The 27,986-nt window shown below is 39.6% G+C and overlaps 1 protein-coding gene across 1 annotated transcript; it reads left to right on the forward strand.

Moving 5' to 3' along the window:
- Positions 1-125: 125 nt before the first annotated feature.
- On the forward strand, positions 126-27,909 carry Sox30 (SRY-box transcription factor 30). The gene is given in 6 exon segments (XM_032914251.1): positions 126-261; positions 264-1,142; positions 2,737-2,976; positions 4,123-4,302; positions 13,301-13,793; positions 27,528-27,909. Coding segments are annotated over 6 exon segments (2,310 nt in total).
- The last annotated feature ends 77 nt before the right edge of the window (positions 27,910-27,986 follow it).

The raw sequence follows: 27,986 nt of genomic DNA on the forward strand, positions 1-27,986 counted from the left end.
AGCGCGTAGGGTTCTGGGTAGCCAAGGCCTTGGAAGGGTCTTAACCGAAAGGGGGAGGGGGAGGCCGCCAACAAACGGCTGAGCTCACAATCCCGGCCGCGACCTGGCTGGCCGCCCCCTCCCCCATGGAGAGAGCCAGGCCGGAGCCGCCGCCGACGACGCCGCGCCAACCGCCGCGGCCCACCCCTCCGCGCCCGTTGCGCCCCGCTCCGCCCGCGCAGCCCGTCGAGGCCTCCACTTTCCGGGCCGCGGCCGCAGAGCGCCCCAGTCGCCGTCGGCTCAGGCCGCGGCCGCCATCGCCGCAGTGGCCTCGTCGTGTGGGGAGGCCGCGGCGGTAGGTGCGCAGGCGGGGACGCGACGCCTGCTGCAAGTGAAGCCGGAACAGGTGCTGCTGCTGCCTCCCGGACCGCTGTTACCTCAGGCTCCCGACGAGGGCGCCGCCGCCGCCGCCTCGTCCGCGCAGGCGCGCCTGCTGCAACTGAGGCCGGAGCTGCTGCTGTTGCCTCCGCAGTCCGCGGCCGACGGAGGCCCCTGCAGGCCGGAGCTGCGCCCCATGCAGCCCCGGACGCTGCTTGTTAAGGCCGAGAAGCAGGAGCTGGGGGCGGGCTTGGACCTGTCGGTGGGATCTCGGAGGACCACCGAGGCCGGCCCTAGAGCCTCGAGGGCCGCCAAGTTGGATGGCACCGGGAAGGCCCTCGATGGGCGCCGAGGGGATGAGAAGAAAGCCAAGCTGGAGGCAGAGGAGGCCTCGAGGGATGCGCTGAAAGGCGGGGAAGGCAGGAGCCTGCTGGCCATCGGAGAAGGAGTCATCAAGACCGAGGAGCCAGAGAGACTCAGGGACGACTGTAGGCTGGGCACGGAGGCCACATCCAATGGCCTGGTTCACAGCAGCAAGGAAGCCATCCTGGCCCAGCCACCCAGTGCTTTTGGGCCACACCAACAAGACCTAAGGTTCCCTTTGACTCTCCACACGGTCCCTCCAGGAGCCCGTATCCAGTTTCAGGGGCCTCCGCCTTCTGAGTTGATACGGTTGTCCAAGGTCCCCCTGACACCAGTGCCTATTAAAATGCAGTCCTTGCTGGAGCCTTCTGTAAAAATTGAAACCAAAGATGTACCCCTCACCGTGCTTCCCTCAGATGCAGGTATTAGAAGCCAGGGGAATCTGGCTTGCACAACTAGGTCTATGTTGCACAGACACATTAGTAGTTCAGGAGCTGAAGCTCGAAAAATAGAATCATGGTACGATTCTTAACCTGCACAGGGATTGCTTCTGATAGATTTGCCCTTATACTAGTAAAACACACTTCAGTATTTCCACAAAGTTTCTAAACAATCACTGTAAGACTTAGTAAACAGATTTAGAAAATAGACACAACAGAATGCCTTGTTAGATAATACAGATTCCTCAGCTTATACAAGAATAACATCAGATTTCCAATTGTAGCTTCTTAGGTTTATGCGTATCAAGAAATAGAACAATGCCAGTGTTTCTAGAAAAATGATGGTAGTTGTTTATATTGACTATAGAAGTTAAAGGTGAACGGTAACTTTTCTGGTAGAAAACATAAACATAGCATTTTGGTTTTCTAAAAGCTAAAGCTTTTTACAAATATTAAAAATAATAAGCCAAGATGTTTTTAAAAGAAGTGATTATATTTAAAAGATATATTTAAAACATACATAAGCATTTATATATACATATATATCTAAAAGAAGTGACTATAACCAAATAATACTTTCTAGTATTTCCAAATATATTTCAAAAAAGTTCTTAGGATTAGTTCACAAAGAACTCTGTCACTGAATGTTTCGGGAAGTCATGTTTTCATGAACTTTTACATTTTTTAATTTTCAGTGCCGATTCTACCCACTTCTATGTTTTTTCAAAATAACTTAAATACCCCTTTTCTATTTTCTGTGTTCATGCAAGACATGTTCCCAAGTCCTTCTTGGCACATACCACTTACTACACGTGATTTATATGGCTATTGGGCTATTGGGAGTTGAACCCAGGGCTCAGTGCATACTAGGCATATTCTACCAGCTGAGCTACATGCTCAGTCAGCATGGTTTATTCTACATATCCTTTGCACGCTCACTAAGTGACCCTAAAATGAACCAATGTGAAACATTCATAGTGCTTTTACGAACTGCACAGGGATGCAAATTTAATGAATTTCCTTTAGAAGAATTTTAACTACCATGACTCACAGAGTCATATATAGATGTAATTTTTCTCCCAGGAGAATAACATGAAAATAGTTTTAATAATTCAGAGTGGCAGGAATTTCACCTTCCTATTGAAAAATTGTTAGCATAAACATCTTTGCCTTTAAAACACTACAGCTGCTTCTGTAAATGACTTCTTTCAAATTCTTACATAACTAACACCTACATAGTACTAGATGCATAAGTAAGTTGTCTGCTCCTTAATATTAGTGGAAAGTAAACTAAATGTTAATTACTGTTAGAGATATTAATGAAGCTCAAAGAAATAGCCATGCGATGTGTCTCTAATGTTACTACACAATTTCTTCAACAATATTATACTCTTAGGAGTCACTCTAAGTTCCAACATAGAGTGCTGAATTCAGGGACTGAGGAATTTTGGAGTCTTGGCAGTACTTTGGCTATATTATAGTGTATGTTTTCAGGTCCTTTATAAGTATAGATACACTTCACTTTAAAATTGCATATATGGCACATTAACTTAGTCTCTTAATTTTTGTCATATAGGAATACCTGATACTCCCTTCAGTAAGGACAGAAATGGTCATGTGAAGCGACCCATGAATGCATTTATGGTTTGGGCAAGAATCCACCGACCAGCACTAGCCAAAGCTAACCCAGCCGCCAACAATGCAGAAATCAGTGTCCAGCTTGGGTTAGAGTGGAACAAACTTAGTGAAGAACAAAAGAAACCTTATTATGATGAAGCACAAAAGATTAAAGAGAAGCACAGAGAGGAATTTCCTGGTAATCAAATGAAATGAACAAGGCTCTTTCCAATTTCTTTTAAATTTATTTAGGTAAAGATTAAGTTAGGTCGAGATCTCCTAATCTCTGTGTGAGAAAGAAAATAATGGTTAACATAATAGTGATTGAATTAATACTAAGCACACATTTTAAGTAGAATGCAGTTGTGAAATATCTGATTTCATATTTACCAGCTACTGTAAGTCAGGAGACATTTGGTTTTACTGAAATAGATATAGGTATGTACAAGCATACACACACACACACACACACACACACACACACACATATACATACACATCTACATATAGGTATGTAAAAGCACACATATATAACTATAGTTTTACCATTTACTGTAAGTCTCCATGGTTCCATTCTGTAATATACTAGACATATTAAATAATCATGGCAACAGAACAAACATTTCCCACTTAAAAGATAACAAAAATGCAGGAATTAATATCCTATGGGTATCAGAGCATAGTCCCGTGTTTTGATTAATAGATTTATTCCTAGCATGAGACAGTTTGGACCAACTGATTCTTCCTCAGCAGTGAGGACATTGAGATAAAGGTTGGGAACTATGTATTCTTTGTGGCTTACAGAACTGCGCATAGTGGGAAAATCTTTTCTTAAATATAAGCAGAAATACTTTTAAGAGGCAAGATTATGAAGTATCACCTAGACAGAACCAGTGATTGTATACATGATAGTGCCACACTTCTGACTCTGGGAAGAAATTAAGGTGTTTATGGTTTTAGCAATTGCCAAGCCTCAGAGAGTGATTTCTTAAATCAGGCATAAACAGAGGGGATATATAATGTCTTATGGGGTATTTTTCTTCCACAGAGGAAAAACTTTGGGATTCAAACTCAATGACTGGTGTAGATTCTATCATGAAATCACTCTGTGTTCCTGTGTAGAAGGCATTTGACCTTCCTCTCTATTAAGGGTTACATTAACAGAATTAGCAGCTATGTGGATGTTAAGATGCACAGTGCAGGATTTGTTCACAGAAATAGTATCATGGAGCTGGAAACTAGACCTTTAGATAACCCATATTTTAAAACTTTTAAGTGAGCTGTGTTTTTATATGAAAAAGCCAGAGTTTGGATATTCATATTAAAAGTCTCTCTTTTTCTGTAGGATGGGTTTATCAGCCTCGTCCAGGGAAGCGAAAACGCTTCCCTCTAAGTGTTTCCAATGTATTTTCTGGTACCACACAGAATATTATCTCTACAAATCCTACAACCATTTATCCTTATCGCTCACCTACCTACTCTGTGGTAATTCCCGGCCTTCAGAACACCATCACTCATCCAGTTGGTGAGTTGGTCCTACTGTAGATAATTTGTAAATACCTACATCAAAATTTTATCTCTTAAGTGGAAATTTGGTTTCTTAAATTTATAATTTAGAACAATAGTAAAGAAATAAAATCAAGAAGGGATAAAATGAAACATTAAATGGGAGAAGGAGCAATAGCAGATCCATGTAGAAAACTCTGACTCTCTAAGAAATTTAGGGTGAGAGCCAAGATTAGTCAGATAATGAAGGAAATTGCTGGTGTGATTACATAGGAAGTAGGGATGGTGTAACCTCCAGCATAGAAGAACACTTTGCTAGAGGGGGTTGAGACATTCTCTCAGTGATATTAGTAAGGCCACTGCTCCAGAAAAGCGATGAAAGCTGTACATTTTCTATACATTCTTGTTTGGTTCATGTTCCTTACAGTCTGGTCTTAAACTGAGATTCTCAAATCTTGACTACCTGTTTCATTATTGGCTTGTTCCTCCGAAACGTTTACAACTGTCTCTTAGGGAGAGTGCTGTCCATTCACTATTACTGCTGCCTGTCTTAAAGTTGCTCTTGCCAGTTTCTGCCTGTTTGAGTTTCCTAATGATAAAGCTGGCCCTATGAGTTAGAGAGGGATAGAGCATGAAAACGGACTTAGTAATATTTTGCATTCTCAGTACTTTTTTATTAAAGATTTTATTATATATTTGTTTTCCTATATGTTCCTATATAAGTCTCTCATCTGCCTCCCTCACCACCACCCTCCTTCTCTTTCTCTCTCTGTCTCTGCCTTTCTCTGTCTCTGCCTCTGTCTCTCTGTCTCTGTCTCTCTCTCTCTGCGTGTGTGTGTGTGTGTGTGTGCGTGTGTGCGTGTGTGCGTGTGTGCGTGTGTGTATGTGTGTGTGTGTGTGTGTGTGTGTGTGTGTGTGTGTGTGTGTGTGTGTGTGTATATGGATAGAGATCAGAAAGTGTTAGATCCCCTGGAACTAGAGTCGTATTTCAACACTGGGACCTGAACCTGGGTCCTCAGCAAGAGCAAGTACTCTTAACTTCTGGGCTCTCTCTCCAGCTCCCATTTTCAGTGTCTTTTAAACTGTGTCATTTAGCCAATGGGATAAACAAAGCTGCACTCAAGATACTAGTGTACACTGTAGAAGTTGATCTGTAGCCTCCATTTTGCAATACAGTCAGGCACTTTTAGTGTTGACTGTAAGACTGTGTTTCAAACTGGGCTTTACCATCTCTTTGTTTTGGTTTTAGATATTATTTTTTACTTTAGTACGTGCTTCTTTTTGTCCCTTCCTCCCCTCGCCCCAGACTTTCCTGGCATCTGTTTTGCCCATTTTCAAATGCTCATGTTTCTCACGAACAGATTTATCAATGTTCTTATTTTAAGCAGTTGAGATTTTATACAATATATCACTTTTACACCATCTGTGCAAAGATATGGGCTGGAAGAAGACTAAAGATTTCCCCCTGATATTGGTAGGATTTATGCATCATGATTTTATTACTTAAATATGGTAGACAGAATTACAGGAAACAGCTCAGAAACATACAACAGTAGACAAGAATGTGATAATGAGACTTTGTTGGCTACTCTAAAAAATTGTTTACAATGATATTTCTTGTGAGGGCCAGAAATGGTAAAGATTTATTTCTTGGATCCCAAATGATAAGCCAAAACATTTTATAAATATAATTTGAGAATTGTTTTTAGATAAGTATAATCCATAGTGAAGAGATTTACTTGCTACTAACATACTGTACAGTTGCCCAACTTTGAAATATGCTTAGGTATTTCCATCAGTTCCATATCATATTACTTAGAGGTGATAGTGTAACTAGGAAGTTTGGAAATTTCACATTCTAAAGTAACCATAAATTATTAAAGCTAGTTAATAGATGATACCACAAGTATTAAAGGACCATAGTTATTGGCTAGCTATAGTGGTACATACCTTTAGGGAGGTAGAGGCAGGCATCTCTCTGTGAGTTCAAGGCTAGCCTGGTCTACAAAGCAAGCTCCCAGATAGCCAGGGCTACACAGAGAAACTCTGCTTTAAAAAAACAAAGAAATGGTGGCTAGAGAGATGTCTCAGTGGTTAAGAGCACTGACTGCTCTTCCACAGGTCCTGAGTTCAATTCCCAAAAAACCACATGGTGGCTCACAACCATCTGTAATGAGATCTGATGCCCTCTTCTGTGTGTCTGAAGACAGCTACAGTGTACTTATATATAATAAATCTTTAAAAAACAAAGAAACAGGGCTGGGGATTTAGCTCAGTGGGAGAGCGCTTACCTAGGAAGCGCAAGGCCCTGGGTTCGGTCCCCAGCTCCGAAAAAAAGAAAAAAAAAAAAAAAAACAAAGAAACAGAAAAACCTATAGTAAACCTAAAATCTACTATAAACTATAGTTTGCAGATAATGATTTTAAAATACCTTCTTTGTTTCTTTCAACTAGTTTTATGTTCTAAGCATAAAGTCATGGTAATTTTGTTCTTTAAACATATATTTTATTCTTGAGGAAGAAACATCAAAGAGGCATATTTTTTCTTTTACAGAAATAGTTCATCTAGTAATTTTGGCATTTATGATACTATATAGACAATCAACTTTTTTTTCTTTTTTTCGGAGCTGGGGACCGAACCCAGGGCCTTGCACTTGCTCTACCACAGAGTTAAATCCCCAGCCCCGACAATCAACTTTTTAAATACAGAAAGTAGGTTCACTACACTAGTGTGCTCAAAGTCACCATTTGAATAAAAGAAGTTGTTCTTATTTTGTTTCTGTTGTGCTCAAATACCCTTATGGGGAGAAAAGGGTTATTTTAGTTAATGGTTTCAAGGTCATAATTCATCTCTGGGAAGTAAAAGCAACAGGAACTTAAAACAGCTAGTCACATCAACAAGATCAGAGAGACTAAATGGATGCATGCTGCTTCTTTTCTTGTTGGTGCACACTCAGCTCAATTTCTCTACTTTTAACAGGACCTCTTGCATAGGGAATGGTACCACCCACAGTGGGCTGCATCTTCTTATATCAATTAATACAATCTCCTACTGACATACCCACAAGCCAACACAACACGAACAGTCCCTCACTGAGACTCTTTCCAAGTGATTCCAGGCTGTATGAAGTTGACATTTAAAGTTAACCATCATAGAAGTGATGTAGACTTAGCAAAATTGCTCTGGGAGTATCTACTTTTATCTGCATTATTTAATATCTTATGCTTTACCTTTGAGTTTCTCTACAATATTGATAATGAGACCTGAGACCTATTTTTGCCAGTTTGTAAACTTACTATTATATTGTATTGATCTAGGATTCTCAAACTTCTTATGTGAAAATTAGGTTCAGGAATCCTAAGATCATTGGTAGGAAGGATTGTGTTGAGTCTTTACAACTCTTTGGTTGCCTTTGAAACTATTACTGTCTAAGCCAGTGTTTCTCAACCTGTGGCTTGCAACACCTTTTGGGTACACAGATATCCTGTATATCAGATATAAATATATTACAGTTCATAACAGTAGCAAAATTAGTTATAAAATAGCAACAAAATAATTTTGTGGTCAGAGTCATCACAACATGAGGATCTGTACTGAAGTGCCACAGCATTAGGAAGTGTGAGAACTATTAGTCTAAGTAGTTTCAATCATTTTGTTCTTTCTGGTGAAGAATTTACCAAATCAGGTTGCCTTAGAGTCACTTGGTTTTTGTTAAGTCATTTTCCTTCCAAATACCCACTTTTTTAAAAAAAAAAGTTTTGTGTGTATGTGTGTACCAATGTGTGCTAGTTAGAGGGGCCTCAGTAGGCCAGGAGGGGTCAGACACTTTTGGAGCTTGAGTTATAGCTGTGAGCCCACTTGACATGGGTGTATGTCAAGAACCCATGTCAAAATGGGATGTAAAAGTAATTTTAAAAGTGACAGTTTTTTTCTATCTCTGGCTAGCTTCCAAATGAATGAGACAGAAACTAGGTTTATTTAATTAACTTACAACGCAATAACTGGGCAGTCATCGATCTATTCTAATCCTCTAAGCTAATCTGGTTACCTCTCAGTCCAAATCCCCAAGATACTTGTGTTTTAGTATTGGTCTCGTTCTCTGGGCTTCAGGTGTTTTCCCATTATGCCTCCAGGATCCCTTCCTTGTGGCTGAACCCTCTCTTCTCCCTCTCCATCTCTTCTCCCCTGACTGACAGAAGTTCCACCCTATTCTCTCTGGCTAATCAGCTTTTATTGGCAAATCAGAGAATAAATGTTTACACAAACTAGAGACAAGAGATTCTTGGAATAGCATTACAGTCCCATGTCCGGATTGCAACAAGTTATAAGGGCAGAGAAATCAGCATTTGAATAATACACATTATTGTATTTGTAGGCTCAGAAACATGTCTGCACTGGGAATCAAACTTGAGTCCTCTACAAGAGCAGTTAAGTGCTTTTAACTGCTGAGCTTTCTCTCCAACCTCCTACTACCTAATTTTTATTTGCACTGACTTAAAACATTTAGACTAGTTTTCTCACATAAGATTTTGATAGGTTTCTCTTAATTTGACCAATTAACAACTTTATAATTGAGTATGATTTTCTTCTCTGCTTTTAGCATTATTGTCTAAACAACCACTTTTCTATGAATGTCTTATTTTAGTTGACCTTCTACCTTTAGTATTCTTCTACCCTTAACCAGCATCTCTGATGCAAAAAGTGAATAAAATCTCATTATTCCATTAGTAATTTAGAAATGTGTTATTAAATATTTCACACCAAATTCATAGATTCTTGTAATCTTTCCTTTTGTTTGATGCTCAGTCAAGCTTACTCCATTTTCCTGCCTACTCTACCAAGCCTCCTGCTTGTTCTAATAAGCAACCATCTGCCCTGTACCACACTTTCTCAGAACACTTCATGTCATTAAAATGTATATATCCTCTGAGTAAATTCAGGGTCACAGTTGTAAGCCTCCTATCTGACTCATCTACTGCCTAATATTTATCAGGTACCTGCTATGGCCCAGGTTGTTAGGGACAACAGGAATGTGCCTCAATAGAGTGTCTTGTCAAAGATTTCATAATGTAGTTGTAGAGAAGATAAATACAGATAAACAACTTTCTATTCCTTGTTCAAACTCTATAGCAGTTTCTTGTCTTGGTGTTCTTTTTGTGTACGGTGTATCATTTGCTTTGCCTTAATATCACACTCTAAGCTCTTTGTCTTCATGTATGTCTTACCAGATGTCTTGTGTGCCACTTATACCGGCATCCTCATTTTATATCAGTATTCACATTTGTATACAGGCTTTGGAACTTCTGTAGACCGTACATTTCTTTTACCTACTGTTCAAAATCTACTTGGTACATAGACACATTCTTTTGTTACTGAGTTCTCTCTAAAACTGAGCCTGAGCTCAGTTTTGTTGGTTATATCATCACTTTGTTGACAATCTTTTTACTCTCTAGAATTCATACATTTTTCTCTAAATGTATTAGCTATATTTACTACCAATCTCTGCATTGATGTACCATTTAGTTTATGTACCTCTTAAATAGAACAAGAAGAAAGAAAACTTCATTACTTTATTGCTGCTTTAATCCAAAAATCAGCAGGTCTCTCTTGGTCTTAAGTTCCATTCTTAGAAGTTGCTATATCCATTAAAAACTCTCGACTCTCCAGAAATCTCCTTGAAAAGTTGTATAATTCCAGGAAGGACATAACCAATTTGACTTTGAACCTATAGCAGCTGAGACTGTCAAGAGGCATGGAGGGGAGGGGCTCCATATTCATAAGGCCTCCTGCCTAAGCCACTGACTGGCTGGTGATGGGTTCAGTGCACCCACTGGTGAGCCCACCAGGTTCAAGTGGATGGTTCCAAGCCCACAAACACATAGGTGGCCCTGATTAAACTCGTTAGGCCACAGAGCAAAACTAAAAGACAAAGTGTGGGGAAGGGATTTATAGGAGGAGGATCACAGCTGTAGAAAGGGCATAAGAAAGAGTGGCTCATGGGAGGAAGGTGAATGCATTAAAAATGTGTCAGCAATCAATAAAAATCTACCTTAATAGCAACAGCAATAAAAGAAAAGTGGTGTGGCATTGTAAGTTCTCACGAGGATGCCTCACATGTTTCACCTCATCTTCCTGGGCTTCTTATTTCCTTGTTCTTTCCCCAGAAATCCAGTTTTCTTGACAGTGACCTAAATACCTTCCCAATTCTCAGCTTCCCCCTTTCTCTTCTCTTTATCCCAAGCCACTTGCTGGGTCTCCTCATTAACTCCACAAAGCTGCAGTGGTTTCTTCTTTGGAACGGGGTGATGGAGACAGGCGGGACTTTTTGTTTCTACAGCTGTTCTGCTTTTATACTTGGATTGGTTATTGGATTTTGGACTGTTCTCCTTTGTCCCTGTGTGTCTAAGGCTGCTCTTTATTTCATGTAATGGTTGGACAGCTCTGGCCACTTCAGCAGCAAGCTTGTCTTCTGCTCACATATGGATGTTTCAGGTTGCTGAATATGTCTCTTTCAAAAGGTGGCTAATGGGTGAAGGCTCTTTCTGTCTTTGTACCTTTGACATTAGAATGAAGCCTTCTAGGGCACTGTATTCATGCATTCAAACCTGCACAAGGCACAAGAACACGGAGGACCACATGAGTGCCCTCACTGCAGCAGTGATGGACACTGCTTATATTGTATTGGGTAGCCCTTAGCTGCCTCTAAATGCCAGGGAGCCTATGGCACTGTAGTTTTGCTGTGTACTAGAAAAAAAGCCAAATCACTGGCTGATTTCTAAGGATAGCTTCTATTAAAGCTTAACAACTGTTTGAGTCATTAGAGCTCTGTGCATTTTTTTTCAATCTTACATATCCCTGACTTGTTAAAGGTTGCACACTTTTAACTTCCTGCTTATCAACCTGAACTCTTAACATTTAAAGTGTTTCTGGATAACTCTATAACAAAATAGAGTAGTTGATATATGTGTGTTACTTGTCATTAAATGAATGCATGGTTATCACTCTAGGTCTTCTTTCCCTCTCTTTTACACAAGCATCTTAGAAAGAACACTGGGAAAGAGAATGTGCCCCTTTCAATGACTGAAACTTGATCAGTTGCTCTGTAAAGTTCTCATAACCCATCTTTTTTCTGATAACTAAGTGCTTCTGATGGGTATAGGGAAAAGAGCTCAATGTCAAACATAGACTGTCAGGTTAATGTCTTGAGTGTGGTAATAACTCAAGAAATAAAAATTTTAAAGATTTTACAAGTTTGCCTGGCCTTGAAATTGTCGCGAGGCACTTCAGATCTCCTTATAGCAGGTTAGTGTGGAAGTATCCGCTTAGATTTAATTGTTTCCTTCAATCAAATCTTAACTCTTTAAAAATTTGTGTGTATGTATTTGTAAGTGTGTATGTGTGTGTTTCTGTGCATGCCTATGTACAGAGGCCAGAAATGGACTGTTGAATCCTTGAAACTGGAGTTACAGGTGCTTGTGAGGCCCCTGGCTTGCTCTACGAGTGCTGGGATCTGAATTCTTGTTCTTGTGACTGCACAGCAAGTGCTCTTCTTTTTTTTTTTTTGTTCTTTTTTTTTTTTCGGAGCTGGGGACCGAACAGGGCCTTGCGCTTCCCTAGGCAAGCGCTCTACCACTGAGCTAAATCCCCAACCCAGCAAGTGCTCTTCTAATCACTGAGCCATCTCTCCAACCCCTCTAATCTACTTTTAATTCATACTCTTGGTTGGACCCTGGTAATAAACATAAGCAACCAAATTTAGCATGATAATACATGCTTGTCATCCCAGTACTCAGGAGGCAGAGGTAGGGTGATTGGGAGCATGAGGCTAATCTTGGGCTAAAAAGATTAGGGCAGCATCATTTCCACCCTTCTGCTGTATTTCACTGGGCAGGAAACCATCTTGTAATGGATGGGTGGGGCTCTTCCTGCCGAGGTTTGGAAGGGCTTTACCTGCCTCTACTAAGGGAAGGCAGGAAGTGGAAGTCTCACTTAATAAAGAGGAAGGAAGGTCTGCATTTTGGGCCATTGAGAGACATTTCTGACTGAAGCATCTGTACTTGGAATGTGTTTCATTAACAGACCCCTAGGTGACTCTGTTCCAAAGGCTTCCATTTGTAGTTTGTCATGAAAGCTTAGTTCAACTTAGTCTGCGTGCATTTTTGGTGTATAATAGCATCTCAGCCAGCAGTGTGTCTTCTTGGGAAATGGAAGGATAAATCAAATGACTTTTACTTAACCTTTAAGAATTCTGCCCTTTCCAGTCATGCCCTGCTAGGATTCTGTCCAAGTCTGTCACAAAGGGCTAACCCATGATAAATCCTATTCCTTTTGGAGATTTCCAGCTATATTCACTTTCAATATAGTAAAGCGAACCATTTTCTTGATTAATTTTTCAACTAAAAAGTATAATTTTAAATGTAAAGAGGTAGGCAAAATGAAGGAAAAATGATACACAGTGCTACTTTGAAACTTGTGTATATGAAAATAAAATAAATATATATCACATTGACCAAAACCCAAATACTATGAAATGAACATCTAGTTTCCTACTACCTGTGCATCTTATTCCCTACTCCTGTGATTATTCTTTAATGATAACTGTTTCCAGTAGTTTTACATTACTTCTGTTTATAAATCAACATTTCAATGCATTCATTCTTTTGATTTATCAATAATAATTTTTTCATTTATTTACCTATCCAAAAGTTTGTTGAGAATGTGCCTATTCTGTGTTAAGCAGAAGCAGAGCTTGTTCACAGTAGTGAACAAAACAGAAGTTCTCTCCTTTCACGACACTTAGAGGTTAGTTCAGTAAGAGAAAAATGTAAATTCACAAGAAATTGCGGTGACTTCAGAATTGTCAGAATACTATAAATAGGAGAGTGGTTTAATATGATACCACTACTAGGCGAGGGTGGATAGTGAACTCTCTTTCAAAGATCATGTTCATGATGTGGTAGATACCAGTAGGGATCCTAATAGCGGGTAACTTAACTCTGCTGTTTTTATTTCTAAAGGTGAAGCCCCACCTGCCATCCAGCTGCCCACACCTGCAGTCCAGCGCCCAAGCCCCATCACACTTTTCCAGCCCAGCGTCTCCAGCACTGGCCCAGTGGCCGTCCCGCCTCCAAGCCTGACGCCCCGCCCATCACTCCCACCTCAGCGCTTTTCTGGGCCTTCTCAAACTGACGTTCATAGGCTCCCTTCGGGAACCAGTCGCTCTGTGAAGAGACCCACTCCAGTCTCTCTGGAGAGCACCAACAGGATTCCAGCTGGTGCAAGCACTGCCCATGCCAGATTTGCAACCTCGCCTATCCAGCCTCCCAAGGAGTATGCCGGCGTTTCCACTTGTCCCCGAAGCACCCCAATACCCCCAGCTACTCCCATTCCACACTCACACGTCTATCAGCCCCCGCCCCTTGGCCATCCAGCCACACTGTTTGGGACGCCACCTCGGTTCTCCTTTCATCACCCTTACTTCCTACCTGGACCTCATTACTTCCCGTCAAGGTAAACAAACAGTTTTCTACCTCTTACCTAAAATAATCCTAATGAAGTTTTACTCTGGGGGACTTTTCTTTCCTGGTGAAAACTGGACTTCCTTAGGCTTCCATTCAACTTTAGAGGCCAAGTAAGAACCAAGCAGTCCATTCAAATGGATAGCAGGGGCCACATGAAGACCCAGGAACTAGAGTGGACTCATAGCATCCTTTGGGGGCAGCTGTTTCTCCACTTCAGCCAGCAATTTCCCTGTGAGAATATGGTTTAGTGTTGTTAATGTGGTTTCATAGGAAACAGTTATGAGAAGTTGTGTGACCCCCTTGTCCCAGCTGTGTTTATGAATACGAATCGTGTGGCATCTTGTTGAATGCAGATCCTGACTATTAGGGTACAGGAATAGCCTCACCATGCTTAAGGGCCTGCATTTCTAATAAGCTCCTAAGTGATGCCAGTTCTCTTTGATTATGGACCACATTTTGAATAACGAGGGTGGAAAAGGGAAGGTTTTTAAGCCAAGAGAGCTAGAACGACTAGTTAAGTTACATGTCTTCTTTCCATCTCTGTTACCAAACCAGAGAGTTTGCCATGTAAATCATCAGCAATAAGATGAATTTTCATAGGGAAATATCTCGGGAAAGCAAATTGAAACTTCACCTTGCAAATACCCTCTACTTCTCTGTTGCTCTTATGTAGATATAATTTATGTTGTGAGTGGAGTACTGCAGTGTTTGGTTTCAATGGTTTATTGTTAGATTAAATAATAGGAAGTTAGATTTCTTACCAAGGCAAGGCTTGTAGGATTAATGTGCAAATTATCTGATACTTTAAAGAATTTTTTTTTTTTTTTGGTTCTTTTTTTTCGGAGCTGGGGACCGAACCCAGGGCCTTGCGCTTCCTAGGCAAGCGCTCTACCACTGAGCTAAATCCCCAACCCCTAAAGAATTTTTTAAAAAAGCTTTATTTATTTATTATATATAAGTACACTGTCTTTGTCTTCAGACACACCAGAAGAGAGCATCGGATCTCATTACAGATGGTTGTGAGCCACCATGTGCTTGTTGGGATTTGAATTCAGGACCTCTGGAAGAGCAGTCAGTGCTCTTCACCACTGAGCCATCTCTCCAGCCCTAAAAAACTTTTTATAAGAAGGTTTTAAAAATAAATACTTAGAGTACAGAAACAATTCCTCTAATTAGGAATAGTAAATAAAGTGCCTAAATATTGTACTTTTTAAACTTGAATTTGATTGGATTTAGGAATGCCAAAACAGTTTATCAAATGTAAATATCAAGGTAATACTCATTTTCAAAATGGAAAGTGAGATCTATTTCATACTTAAAATCCTTTGTCATTGTTCTCTGACCTTTGTCCATATGTATCTGATGAGACGTTTTCCCAGGGAATGACTAATATATTTATGCTTTCTTAAATGGAAACTCTAGTGTGGGAAAATGGACAAAATTAACTGATATCCATTTAGTTTTCCTTGTCTATATATTGATAATGGAATTTTATAAAGAATATTTTCCCTAAGCGCTCCAATACAATAATTGTAATGAATGTTTGAAATAGAAATACACATATATTTTGTGTATTCATTATATTTAAAAAAATTAAAGTTCTGGTCCTTGGGAAGAGCAGCATGTTCTCTTAACCAGTGAGCCATTCTTCAGTCCACTGTAGTGTGTTTTTATCTTTACACTCAAGAGAAATACATAGTCTTCATTCTGTTGTTCATTGAATGTTGCAATGAAAAATATTGAAAATGATAAGAAAGATAAATGCGGACTTGTTACCCTCAAATAAAGAGAAAATATACTCAAACAGTACACGTGTAGTACAGAACACAGTCGAGAGGATTCCTTATTTATAAAAACATAGCAATCAGTTATAACATTTTACACAAATCAAAACCAACCAAACAAAAAAACCCCCATAGGTTAAAATTTTTCTGAACAAATATTTGTTGTAGACCTAAGGATTTGATTGAAATTATGTACTCTTTATAGTCATATGGAACATTTATGAAGAAGGAACATTTATAGCCTCCACATATGATGACTTTAATTACTATAGAATGCTTCCTGCTGTAGCTACCTAGAAACATTGAATTTAAATACGAATCACTTAATACTTAGATGAACTGGTAAGAAAGGAAAATAAATCCTTAAGAGACAAAATGGTCCACAAGTGGAAAACCATCCAAGAGATGGTTTTCAGATTCAGAAATGGTCTCAGTGGCTATAGAGTTGGATTTAATTGCCTGTATAAGAAGGCATCCAGTCTTTGGCTCATGTATGGTCTCAAACTAAAACCTCCCCATAAACCAAAACTATAGGAAGCCTTTTCAATTTTAATAAAGAAAATAGGAAACTTTTATATCCAAATCAGATAAAATATAAAGAGAAAGATGTTTTTGCCTGGGTTCCTCTGTGATTCCTAAAGTGCATCATTACACAGTGATTTAGAATCTAAAATTCCCTCAATCTACTTGACAAAGATGTTTTTAATTTGATAAATTCATGTGTGATTGGTTGCAGGTTACATGGGCAACTATTTTAGATGAACACTTCCACTACCTAGGCAAATTGGAACGCCAGCGGGCAAAAGAAGTGGCTAAAACGTGAGAAAAGCAGCCATTAAGAAATATAAGTTGGAGGTTGGGGAAGTGGCTCAGTCAGTAGAGCGAGCAGCCTGAGTTCTGGGTGGGCAGACACAGGTGGATGCACGAGGGAGGTGATCACTGGCCCAGCCTCATTGGCAAATCACAGGTCTGAGCAAAAGACCCTGTCTCAGTAATTGTGAAATCTGCTGAGGAGGGACACTGAAGGTTGATATTTCACCTCCGTATACACTCAGTTATGTGCTTTGTGTGCGTAATGTGCACCTGCACACACACACACACACACACACACACACACACACACACACACACACACACACACACACAGAATAAGAGTTCATAGAACTTACAAATAAGATTAATATCACAAGAATTTGAGATAATTGAAATTCTCTAAAGGAACTAAAAATACATATTTTGAATCATTAATGAGTTATATTTCAACTAAAATACAGTAATGGAATTGAATTAAGCTTTAAGTGAAATGGTAAAAATATTCGGAATATATGTATTGCAAGAACAATGGTCTGTGAGAGGCAGAAACCTAGAGGAACAGGCTTTAGAGAAATAGGAGAGAATGTTATTGAGTTATAACAATATATTAGCCAAATATACAGTTTTCAGCAAACTAAAAAAACCCCAGCAACAACAACAAAACAGTCCATTCAGAGGCAAAACTGAGTTGGATGTGGTGCCATGTACCTACAGTCCTTGTACTAAAGAGGCTGGAGTGGAGGAGCATAAGTTCAAGGCCAGCCTGGGATTCATAACAATTACTAGACCTAATAGGTAGTAGCCTAAGCTACCTCAAAGTGAATGAATTGATGAGCAAATGGATAAAAAGACAAGAAAACCAGTAGAAATTATGAGAGTCTAGAATTAAGTTTGATAAAAAACCACAAGGCCATTAGTAACATTTTTAAATAACTAAAGAAAATTATGCTAAAAGACATAGATCATCATTTTTAACAATTTACTTTGTATTTTTCCTTCACGTGTGTCTGTGTTGAAGGTGTTGAATTCCCAGGAGCTTGAATTAAAGACAATTTTGAGCTGCCATGTAGGTGCTAGGAATTGAATCCAGGTCCTCTGGAAGAGCAGAAAGTGTTTTTAACTGTTGAGTCATCTTTCTAGCTATGATAATTTTTTAAAATTAAATTGAAAACACTGATGATGGCTTTAAAAAAAAAGAACAAATAGAAGTTCTGAAGTTTAACCAATATGATAAACCGAAATGAAAAATCCAGCAGAGGAAAATCTCACCAAACTTGAAAGTAGACTGATGGGTGTAACACACAGAGCAGAGTGGGGACAGAAGCATGACGAAGTTAGCAGAGCCTCCAAGCCACCTGAGTACAGACACACCATCAAGCACAGCGATATATGTGAAATTGAAGCACAAAACGGAGCAGGGAGCATAAAAATACTGGGGCTAAAATGTCGGTGAGGTGTTGTCCTGTCCCTACACCCCACAAGCCTGACATCATTACTGGATCCCCACCCCAGTGGGGAGGGAGAGAACTGACTCCTTACTCTCCTGACCTCCATACACACACACCCCACAGTAGAGACGCATGCACAAGCTAATAATAAAGTTTGAAGGATAAACATGAAAAAGTTGTACCCTAAGAAATTTGGGAAATTGTATGATAAATACATAGAGACTTACACCTAGACACATTACAGTAAACTGCTGAACGATAGTCATCTTGAAAGTAGCCAGAGGACGTTGGATCATCAAATACAAAAGAACTCTTAGAAAATCTACAACTGACTTTCCAGTAGGAGCAGTGGAGGCCAGCATTTATACCCAAAGAAAGAATAAAACTGCTCACCAAGAATCTTTTAGTTGATGCATTTTACCTTTCAATGAAGATAAACATGTTCTCATATATAATCAAAACCTGAGATAAAGACATATATGAGATGTGTATATGCAAGTGTGTGTGTAATGTTTTACAGGGCTAGGGATTGAAACATATTAAAAGGTGTTCTTTTGTTATTTTTCATGAGGGTTTTTTTGTGTTTTTATTTATTTTTTGTTGTTGTTCTGAGACAGGGTCTCACTATGTACTTCTGCTTGTTCTGGAACTTACTGTGTAGACCAGGTTGCCTTGATCTGCATGCCTCTTCCTCCAAGTTCTGGAATTAAAGATGTACACCACTACTCTGCGATTAAAGGATGTTGAAACTAAATGAATTCTATAATAACATGAATCCAAACGAAGAATACCATTAAATATAATTAAATAACATGAAAAAACCATAATTAGCCAAGTAGTGGTGGCATACATCTTTGATCCCAGCACTCAGGAAGCAGAAGCAAGCGAGTCTCTGTGTTGGAGGCCAGCCTGGTCTACAGAGAGAGAGAGTTCGAGGACAGCCAGGGCTACACAGACAAACCCTGTCTAGAAAAAATATGTATATGTACATATATAATCATTCTATGGCTTTTAACTGATTTTAAAAGAAACCACTTGGAAGATTGGTTTTCCCTTGGGGCAGAGGACTGCAATACATAGGAATGTTAGACATTGACAGACGCAGTACTTGATGGCTAGTAAATATGTAATTGTCTCAGAGAAAGGAGATGAAGCTAGATGATAACCCACAGGGTAAATGGAGAGACCAGAAGTGGTAATAATAGTGTTAATATATACTATGTAAGTATTTACTTAATTAAGCCCATTTATTTCTTGGTTTATCTAGTAGATATAAAGCTCGATAAAAGTAGGGTTTATAATATGTGCAAATGTAGTTTTCCTGTTGATGGAAATAAAGGAGAGAAGATGAAGAGAATATAGAAGCAACATTGTAAAGTGAATTTTCTTTACTATAAATATAAGCAGTGAGTTAATCTGGTGGCCGTTTTTCTTAACCAGTAATTCCCCAATACCTACACAGAGACACGCAGATTTATTAAAATTGCCTTGATCCAAACACTGAGCAATGATTGCGCCATTCTAACCCTCCCGCTGGTCAGACAGTATTCCTATGTTAACTTGGCTTTTTCTGTCCTTTCTTGATTCTGCTCTCTCCTCCTGATGCTTCTTTCTCCACCTCCCTCATGGCTCCTTATTCTACTTCTTCTCTCTTTCTCCACCCCTCCTAGTAGAATTGGAAGCCCCAACTAGTTCTTCCTCTAAAATTCTGTATTGGTTCGTTGACTCATTGGCTTTTATTGGCAAGGCAGAGAATGAATGAGGAGCAATTTTTATACAAACTCGAGACAGGAACAGCTTAGAATAAGCATAATAAAGCCATGTTCAGATTGAAACAAGATACGAGGGCAGAGAAATCTGCATTTGAATAACACACAATAGCAAACTTTACACAGTACAAAATTTTATGTCTGTATTTCCCCTTTTGTCTAATAAAAGACTCTTTTTCTTATAATAATAAACCATATGTAATAATAACAATTATGAAAACCATGACATATGATATACATTTACAAAGTTAGTTCATAGTATTTGGCAATTAAGGAAAAATTTCCATTTTTCTATCCTGTCTTGGTGCATTTAAAGTTTTGTACTTAACCTTGAAAGTCTTGAAACATATAATGTACCAGTGGTTTTCAACCTTCCTGATGCTGCTACCCTTTAATACAGTCTTTCATGTTGTGGTGACCCAAACCATAAAATTATTTTCATTGCATCTTTATAACTGTAATTTTTTAAAATGTGAATGCATTTATTTCTTTTTTAAAGATTTATTTTTTATATATAAGTACACTGTAGTTGTCTTCAGACACACCTGAAGAGGGCATCAGATCTCATTATAGATGACTGAGCCACCATGTGGTTGCTGGGATTTGAACTCAGGACCTCTGGAAGAGCAGTCAGCGCAGGGGTTGGGGATTTGGCTCAGTGGTAGAGCGCTTGTTTAGCAAACCGCAAGGCCCTGAGTTCGGTCCCCAGCTCCAAAAAAAAAAAAAAAAAAAAAAAGAGCAGTCAGCGCCTTAACCGTTAAGCCATCTCTCCAGCCCCATAACTGTATTTTTGCTGCTGGTATTATGTAAATATTTGATGTGCAGTATATCTGATATGTATTCCCAAAGGGGTTTAGACCCGCAGTTGAGAACTGCTGTGATAGTCAGTCAAGATGTCAGAATTACAAAGAAAGAAACTATTAAAAGCTTTAAGGGAAAATTGCCAATTCACCTACAAAGGCAAACATATCAACTTAATATCAGGTCTCCTGCAAGTAACCCTAAAATCTAGGTAAACATGGAATGATGTATTTCAACCTTTGTAAATAAGTGTCAATCAAGGCTGTTATATATCCAAGGACTGAAGAGATAGCTCATCAGTTAATACCACCAGCCACTCTTCCAGTGTCCCAACATGGCGGCTCACAATGCTCTGTAACTCTGGTCCCAGTGGATCTGTTGCTTTCCTGTGGCTTCTGTGGATACTGCATACATGTGGTACATAGGTGTGTAAAAGCCAAATGGCTATACATATACAAACAATAAACAAATTTTATTTTCTTTAAAACAAACAAACAAAACAGATTGCTATATCCAGCAAAGCGATGGTGCAAAAATACGGTATACAGAGAAGCTAAGACAAAGCCTTACTCTGAAGTTTCCAGGCATCAGCAAGGGAGGGACGAATGTGCCCAGCAGTGAAGTTTCTGTTGGGTAAGACACTGTGGTGAGCAGGTGTCCTGCATTCAACATTCCGAGGAGTAGCATCTATATAGGCCGGTGTTTCTTTAACATAGAGACCACTCTGTTACAAAATGCATTGTACTGATCTTGTGCACACTGGGAGGGAGAATTACATAGGAATTCTTTGTACTAATGTTTAGTTTGGTTATGAGCCTAAAATAAAATCTCTGTAAAAGGTAAATGTTTATTAAGAAGCATAGAAAAAAAACCCAGTGTGGTCCTGCATAAAGATAGACATTCTGAGTAATGAGGTAGAACTCAGTTAGAAAAAAAAAAGAAATCTATGCTCACGTCATTTTCAGCAAGGATGTTCCAAGACCCTTTAGTAGGGTGAAAGAGGAGTGGTTAACAAATGGTACAGGAACAATTGGATAGGAATAGCCACATGCCTACAAGAATTTGTACTCTTAGCTCTCACTAAAAAAAAAAATCTCAAATGGTTGAAGACCCAGAATAAGAGCTAAACCCATAAAATTATTAGGTGAAATCATAAAGGTTTCTTGTAAGGGTAAATTTTATGACTTGGGTTTGGTGATGTTTAGGTCCTACATGGGCAACAAAGAAAAAAGATTAAACCATATCACAATTAAAACAACTTTTGTGTCAAGAGGTATTCAAAAAAAGAGAAAAGAACTCACAAAATGTGAGTATGCAGATCATGTGTGCATAGCTTATATCAAGACATACAAAGAACATTTTCAGTGCAATAAAAAGCAGTTCAGCTTGTAAGTTAGCAAAAATCCAAGGAGATATTCTTGAAAAAAGACGACTGTATAGCAAGTAGTAAGTACATGACCAGCAGGACTCAGTAGTCATTACAGAGATACACAGTAAAAGCACAGGGATGTAACTCCAGATTCCCCGGCTAGAATCTGCTCAAGTAATGTTCTAAATTAGCTTGTTGGAGAAATTAGAACCCACCTTTATTGCTGGTGGAAATGAAAGTGACACAGGCTTTTCTGAAAACTGCTAGTTCTCTGGGACATTTAAGTATACAGTGAGTAGTGACTTCCTTCCTAGGTATGAGTAGAGTTAAGATATGCAAGTTAGAAACTTGCCATTAGGGAAGACATCTGACAGACAGATGTATGGAGTTGTTAGGAGTCTAAAGGATAGAATTTATAGACAATTTATATAATTGACTATTTTATAGATAGTTAATTGTAGGTTTGATAGAAATCTAAAATTTGAATACTAAGCAAATAACTCAACATTGCCATTATTACAGACTTTAGTAAATTTAGTGGCTTAAACAGTATAAATTAATTACTGTCTCATAGTTGCTGAAATATGATTTTAGACAGATTAGTTTGCTGGGGTTAATAGAACAACACACAAGAATGTGGTAGCTTAAATCAACAGTGGTAGTTTTAGAGTTCTAGAGTCTAGAATTCTGAAATTAACCTATTGACAGGGCTGTGCTTTATTCTGAAGATTCTGGCAAAGAATCCTTCTTCCTGGCTTCCTGGCAACCTTCAACTGCCCTTGGCTTTGTAGCTGTCTCACCATTCTCATTCTGCATGCCAGTATATGTCTCTGTGTGTCTTCTCATTGTTTTTCAATCTTTTGTATTGTATAGTGTTTGTGTGTCTGTGTGCATATGCGTGCGCACACACGACCATATGACGTCAGAGGACAATCCCAGGTTTGGACAGTGTCTTCTACTTGCTTGAGACAAGGTCTCTTCCGTTGTTTGCCACTGCTTAAGCTGGGCGATTGGCCCAGGGGCTTTCAGGGAATCTCCTGTCTCTACCCTCAGCTTGTTTTCCCTCCCTAGAATCATAAGCCTTGTGCTGCCACACTGGTCTTTAAGTAGGTTATAGGGGCTTGAATCGCTCCTATGCTTTTACGGTAAGTGCTTTACCTACTAACCCACCTCCCCAGCCCTCCTCTTGGCTTTTTTTAAAACATAATATTCTTTGAAATTTTCATACCTGCATACATCTTGTTTTTATAAGCACACAAGTAATTGGAATGATGTTCTGCTCAATACAACGTCAACTTGATGTAGTCACATCTGTAAAGACCCTATTTCCAAGTAGTCATATTTTAAGGTCCTAGATAGACATGACTATTGAAAGGGCACTCTTCAACCCACTAATTAAGCTTAAAACAAAGGTAGCTTCCCTGAGCCATTTTCCGAGCCAATGGCTTTCTTTCCATGACTCAAAGTGCACTTTATTTTGGAGCAGAAGACACAAAAAACTTGTGCCATATAGGGCAGAGCAGTTAATGGAAGAGGAGGAGTGTGTGGAGTTCTGAGCTGTCATCTTGCCTCCTGCATTTCCCCAACTCCTCGAAGAACAGAGTTCTGAGCTCTGATACCCTCGGTTCAGCTAGAGTTGCAGATGACCTGTGCCACCAGCTACAGTGGCCACTGGGGACTTAGTGATCAGCTCAGTGAGTACAAAGGTCCAATTTAGTAAATGTAAAGACAGAGGATGACTCTTACTGCTTTCACCGTGGAGGAGAAATTTTTAATCTTTTGTGACTGTGTTATTTGCAATTTGTTACAGAAAATGTCATATGCAAAAAAGGTAACAGTGTAGCATAATGCGCCCCACATGCTGGCACCTAGCTTCAGAGGCTGACATTTTACTATTCTTGCGTCTTCAGTTTCCCTTTACTTTGGGAACAAGGAGGTATTTTAGAGCCAATCAGATTTCATGTAGCTCACATACAGTGCAGTACAGTGTCATGCTTCATCCACACAGCCTCATCCAAAACCCAAATCTAATCCGTTTCTTCCTGTTAGTGTTCACAAAGGTTCAGACTTCAGGACGCTTTTAACTTCAACTGTGCAGAACAGAAATGTTTATGAAGGAAGCCTATGCAAATCCCCAACTTGAAAGCAAAACAAGACTCAGTACTGGGGAGATGGCTCAGTGGCTAAAGTCTCTTGGTAGCGAGCTTACTGACCTGAGTTCCATAGCCAGGGCCTACATGATGGAAAGAGAGCCAACCCACACAGGCACCGCAGTACAGCCGTCCTTCCCCAGAGGGAGTGAATGTACGCCACAATGTCCAGGAACCTGGTCGCTTCTGGTTCTAAACATTTTGGATAAATACTCTGTGCGCGCACACACACACACACACACACACACACACACACACACACGCTTTACTAGTTACAGGCTCATGAAATGACTGCCTATCTTCTCATAGCTGAAGTTTTCATGTGCCTTATTAACCAACAATTCTTCTGCCTTTGCTTTTCCTTTATCGTCTCAAACCTACCTTTTTACAAGCAGTGTGTAAGTCAAGAGCCAACCAAATTACGCATTGATTGGCTTGTCTCCTCGGCTTTTGCCAGTGCCTCTCCACCTTCTTCAGTGCTGTGTGTTTACTAAGAAACAAGAGCTTATCCACATCTTGGATGTGGCGTTTTACATCCCGAGGCATCGACACATAGATCCAAGTTCTTTGTTGTTTCCTCTTCTTTTCCCTTCCTCTTCCACTTCCGCCTCCCTTTTTCCCTCCTCCTTCTTGTAGTGATATCTCATAGGTAGTATGTTCCATGAAGGAGTACATAAAACTGGTTTTCTCTCTAGTGACATTAAGAACGCTAATGGATCCATGGTGTTGGCATGGCTGTGTCTCTGTCACCCTTCCTGCTGAGCCAGTGCACAGTCAGCTCTTGGCAGCATGCTGGTTGCACAAGAGAACAATGGTTCTCAACCTCTGGGTTGCAACCCCTTTGGGGGTTGTATATTGTATATTTGCATTGTTTCATAAGTGGCAAAATTACATTTATGAAGTAGCAATGAAATAATTGTATGGTTGGGGGTCACCATGACCTGAGGAACTGTATTAAATGGCCACAGCATTAGAAAGGTTGAGATACACTAGAACTTGAAAAATACAAGTGTGTAGGCCCTGCCCTAGATGGAGGAATCCAGAAGCTATGAGTGAAATTAACAATAGCATTCCTTTGTATTTGGGACTTAATATTTGTACAACTTTATGGAACTTGGTGCATTTACACAGTATGAAATAATAAAGGATAATAAAACATTTCCATCGCTAAGTAGTAATCATGTTATGTGCTTGGAATTTTACTCTTCAGTCGTTTTGAAATGCAGCACAGATTGTCTTAACCAGTAGTTACCTAGTTGCTCTAGAAAAGAACCAGTATCTGCCACTCTGTGGTTTAGTGCCATACCCTCCGCCCTTTCCAGTCTCCAGCCATCAGATTCCATTGTTCTTCCCCAAGACCAACTTACTAGTTTCCACAAACAATTGATAGCATGGCCTGTGTGTTCCTGTCTGCCTTTTTTCACTTAACATAGTTCCCATTTCTACTCATGTTGCTGCAAATAGTTTTTAGTATTCCCTTCTCCTTATGACTGAATAGAATTCTAGTGTGTAATGATACCACAGCATCATCATCTGTTCATTCATTGGAGGGCATTGGATTGGTTGTGTGTTTGTGAATGCTGCAATAAGAAATATGGGAATATAAGTATCTTCTGGTATAGTGACCTCAGCTTGGAATGTGTCTTACCTAGTTGGGGACTTCCATATGCCCATTTGATTATTTCCTTTTTTGGTATTTAGTGGCTCTGTATTCTAAATATTGATCCATTGTTGAATGAATAATTTTCAAGTGTTTTTCCCACTCTGTACTCTCACTCTTTACTGTGTGAGAACTTCTTAGTTCATCATCCCATTTTTCTGTTTTTTTGTCTGTGCCTTTGGGTCCTGTCATTAAAACCAAGTCATCCCCTACATCACAACAAGATATGCATGCTTTCCTCCTGCTCCCTGCAGTGATGTTATGATTTCGTGTTTTCCATGTAGGCCTTTGCTCCACTGTCAGCAAGAGGATGGGATGCAGTGTTGTTCTGCTGTCCGTGTAGATTTAATTGTTCCAGCACTGTGTAGTAAAAAGACTGCGTTTTTCTTTGTCCACGTTTTATTTTTGTGGCTTTGATGAATGGGTTGATCTCTTAATTTCCTTTCCAGCAATTTCACTGTATGGCCTGTGTTTGGAATCCTAGAGCACATGGTAATGATGTGGGAGAATGCAAGTTTGAGGTCAGCCATGGTTTTATACTAAGCTCAAGGGCAGCCAGGACTGCACAGAGAAAGCCCAATTTCTGTCTGCTTAGGCATGTTCTCCAGCTTTACTAAATTTATATATCACTTCTAACAACTTTTTGATGGGGAATTTAGATTTTTCTCTATATAAAATCATGCCATATGCAAATATGGATAATTTACCTTCTAGTCTAGATATTCTAGTTTCTCTTTCCTGGTACTTACGCTGCGACTCTTCAGTACTGTGCTAAGTAAGAGTGGTGAAATCAGATACCTTTGTGGGTCATAACCTCTGAGGAAATGTTTGTAGTTTCCTTGCTCGATGTCATATTGGCTTTGGGGTTTGTATACATAGCCTTTAGTATTTAGAAGATTTCCTTCTATATATCATTTGGTAACAGTGTTTTGCCATGAAAAAATATTGAATCTTATTTCACACTCTTTGTGTATGGAGATGAAAATATACCACAGTCCTGAATTGTGGTGTTGTGTTATACTTACTGGTTTGTATATGTTGAATCCTTACATTACATTTTATCACGGAGTTTGATCTTTTCCATGTACCAATAAATATAGGTCACTAGTATTTTATTGAGAAATTTTTATCATGTTTATAAAAATTAAGTCCCATGTTTATCCAAAATATGGGTCTATAGTTTTCTTGATTTTAGTACCAGGGTAGTGAGTGACTGGCATTCCATGGGTTTTGCAAATGAATGTGATCATTGTGTTAGCTGTCACTAGATGGCGCTCATGAGCCCAAGTTCTGTGTAATTCCTGTTCACCTCAGAAGAGATTAATCCCTAAAGAGAATTGGCAACTGGATTTGAGCGACAAGATTATTAGCTTTGCCTTTCAAAAGTCAATTGTAAAACTACAGAAGTTTTTTCTCACAGTCTTTCTCCATGGTGTTTTTTGTTTGTTTGCAAAAGCCCTTTGAAAGCCTAGTGTGGCATCAGTTCTAATACCTTCTAGTACTGAGAATATTCTCAGTGTGGTTTGTTACTGTATCCCTTGTAAAATCAAGCTGGAGGTTTCTGTTCCAGAGCTTTGTATTGAGCGGCCCTTCCCTTTCAGCCATTTACAGTTTACATGTTACGCCTGCCCTTTTCATTGTCACATAATTGTATTTCCATTTCCAACACTTCGTATGCTGTGAGATGGTACAGAGGCCAGGGTGGGACTATCCTGATCCTGGTCATCAAAGGTAAGGTGCTAGAAACCAGGAAGCAGTGATCATCCAAACTGCCTTTGCTGTTTTGGGTGGGGATGGATAGGCAGTGGGAAGATGTCAAAGAAATGCTTTCTAAGCCCTAAGGAGAATGCAGTTAACTCATAATCTGTGAGCCCGCATTGTGGGCAAGATCTGATGTAATTTCTGTTTGTGTTTGTTTTTCTGTCACAGCACGTGCCCTTATAGTCGGCCTCCTTTTGGCTATGGAAATTTTCCCAGTTCAATGCCAGAATGTCTTGGTTATTATGAAGACAGGTACCAAAAACATGAGGCTATATTTTCAGCTTTAAATAGAGACTATCCTTTCAGAGACTATCCAGACGAGCACACACACAGTGAAGATTCTCGGAGCTGTGAGAGCATGGATGGGCCTCCTTACTACAACAGTCATGGCCACAGTGGGGAAGAGTATTTGAATCCCATGCCTCCGCTGGACATTGGAGCCTTGGAGAATGTCTTCACAGCCCCAGCATCAGCTCCCTCTGGTGTCCAGCAAGTCAATGTCACTGACAGCGATGAGGAGGAAGAAGAAAAAGTGCTCAGGAATTTATAGTTTAAAACAAATTTGCGCAGAAAATAAACATTTCTTAAAATATAATCTGGGTCAGTTGGTGTGAGAAAAAAAGCCTA

The sequence above is a fragment of the Rattus rattus genome, chromosome 9 (assembly GCF_011064425.1).
Source record: "Rattus rattus isolate New Zealand chromosome 9, Rrattus_CSIRO_v1, whole genome shotgun sequence".
Classification (NCBI taxonomy): Eukaryota; Metazoa; Chordata; class Mammalia; order Rodentia; family Muridae; genus Rattus; species Rattus rattus.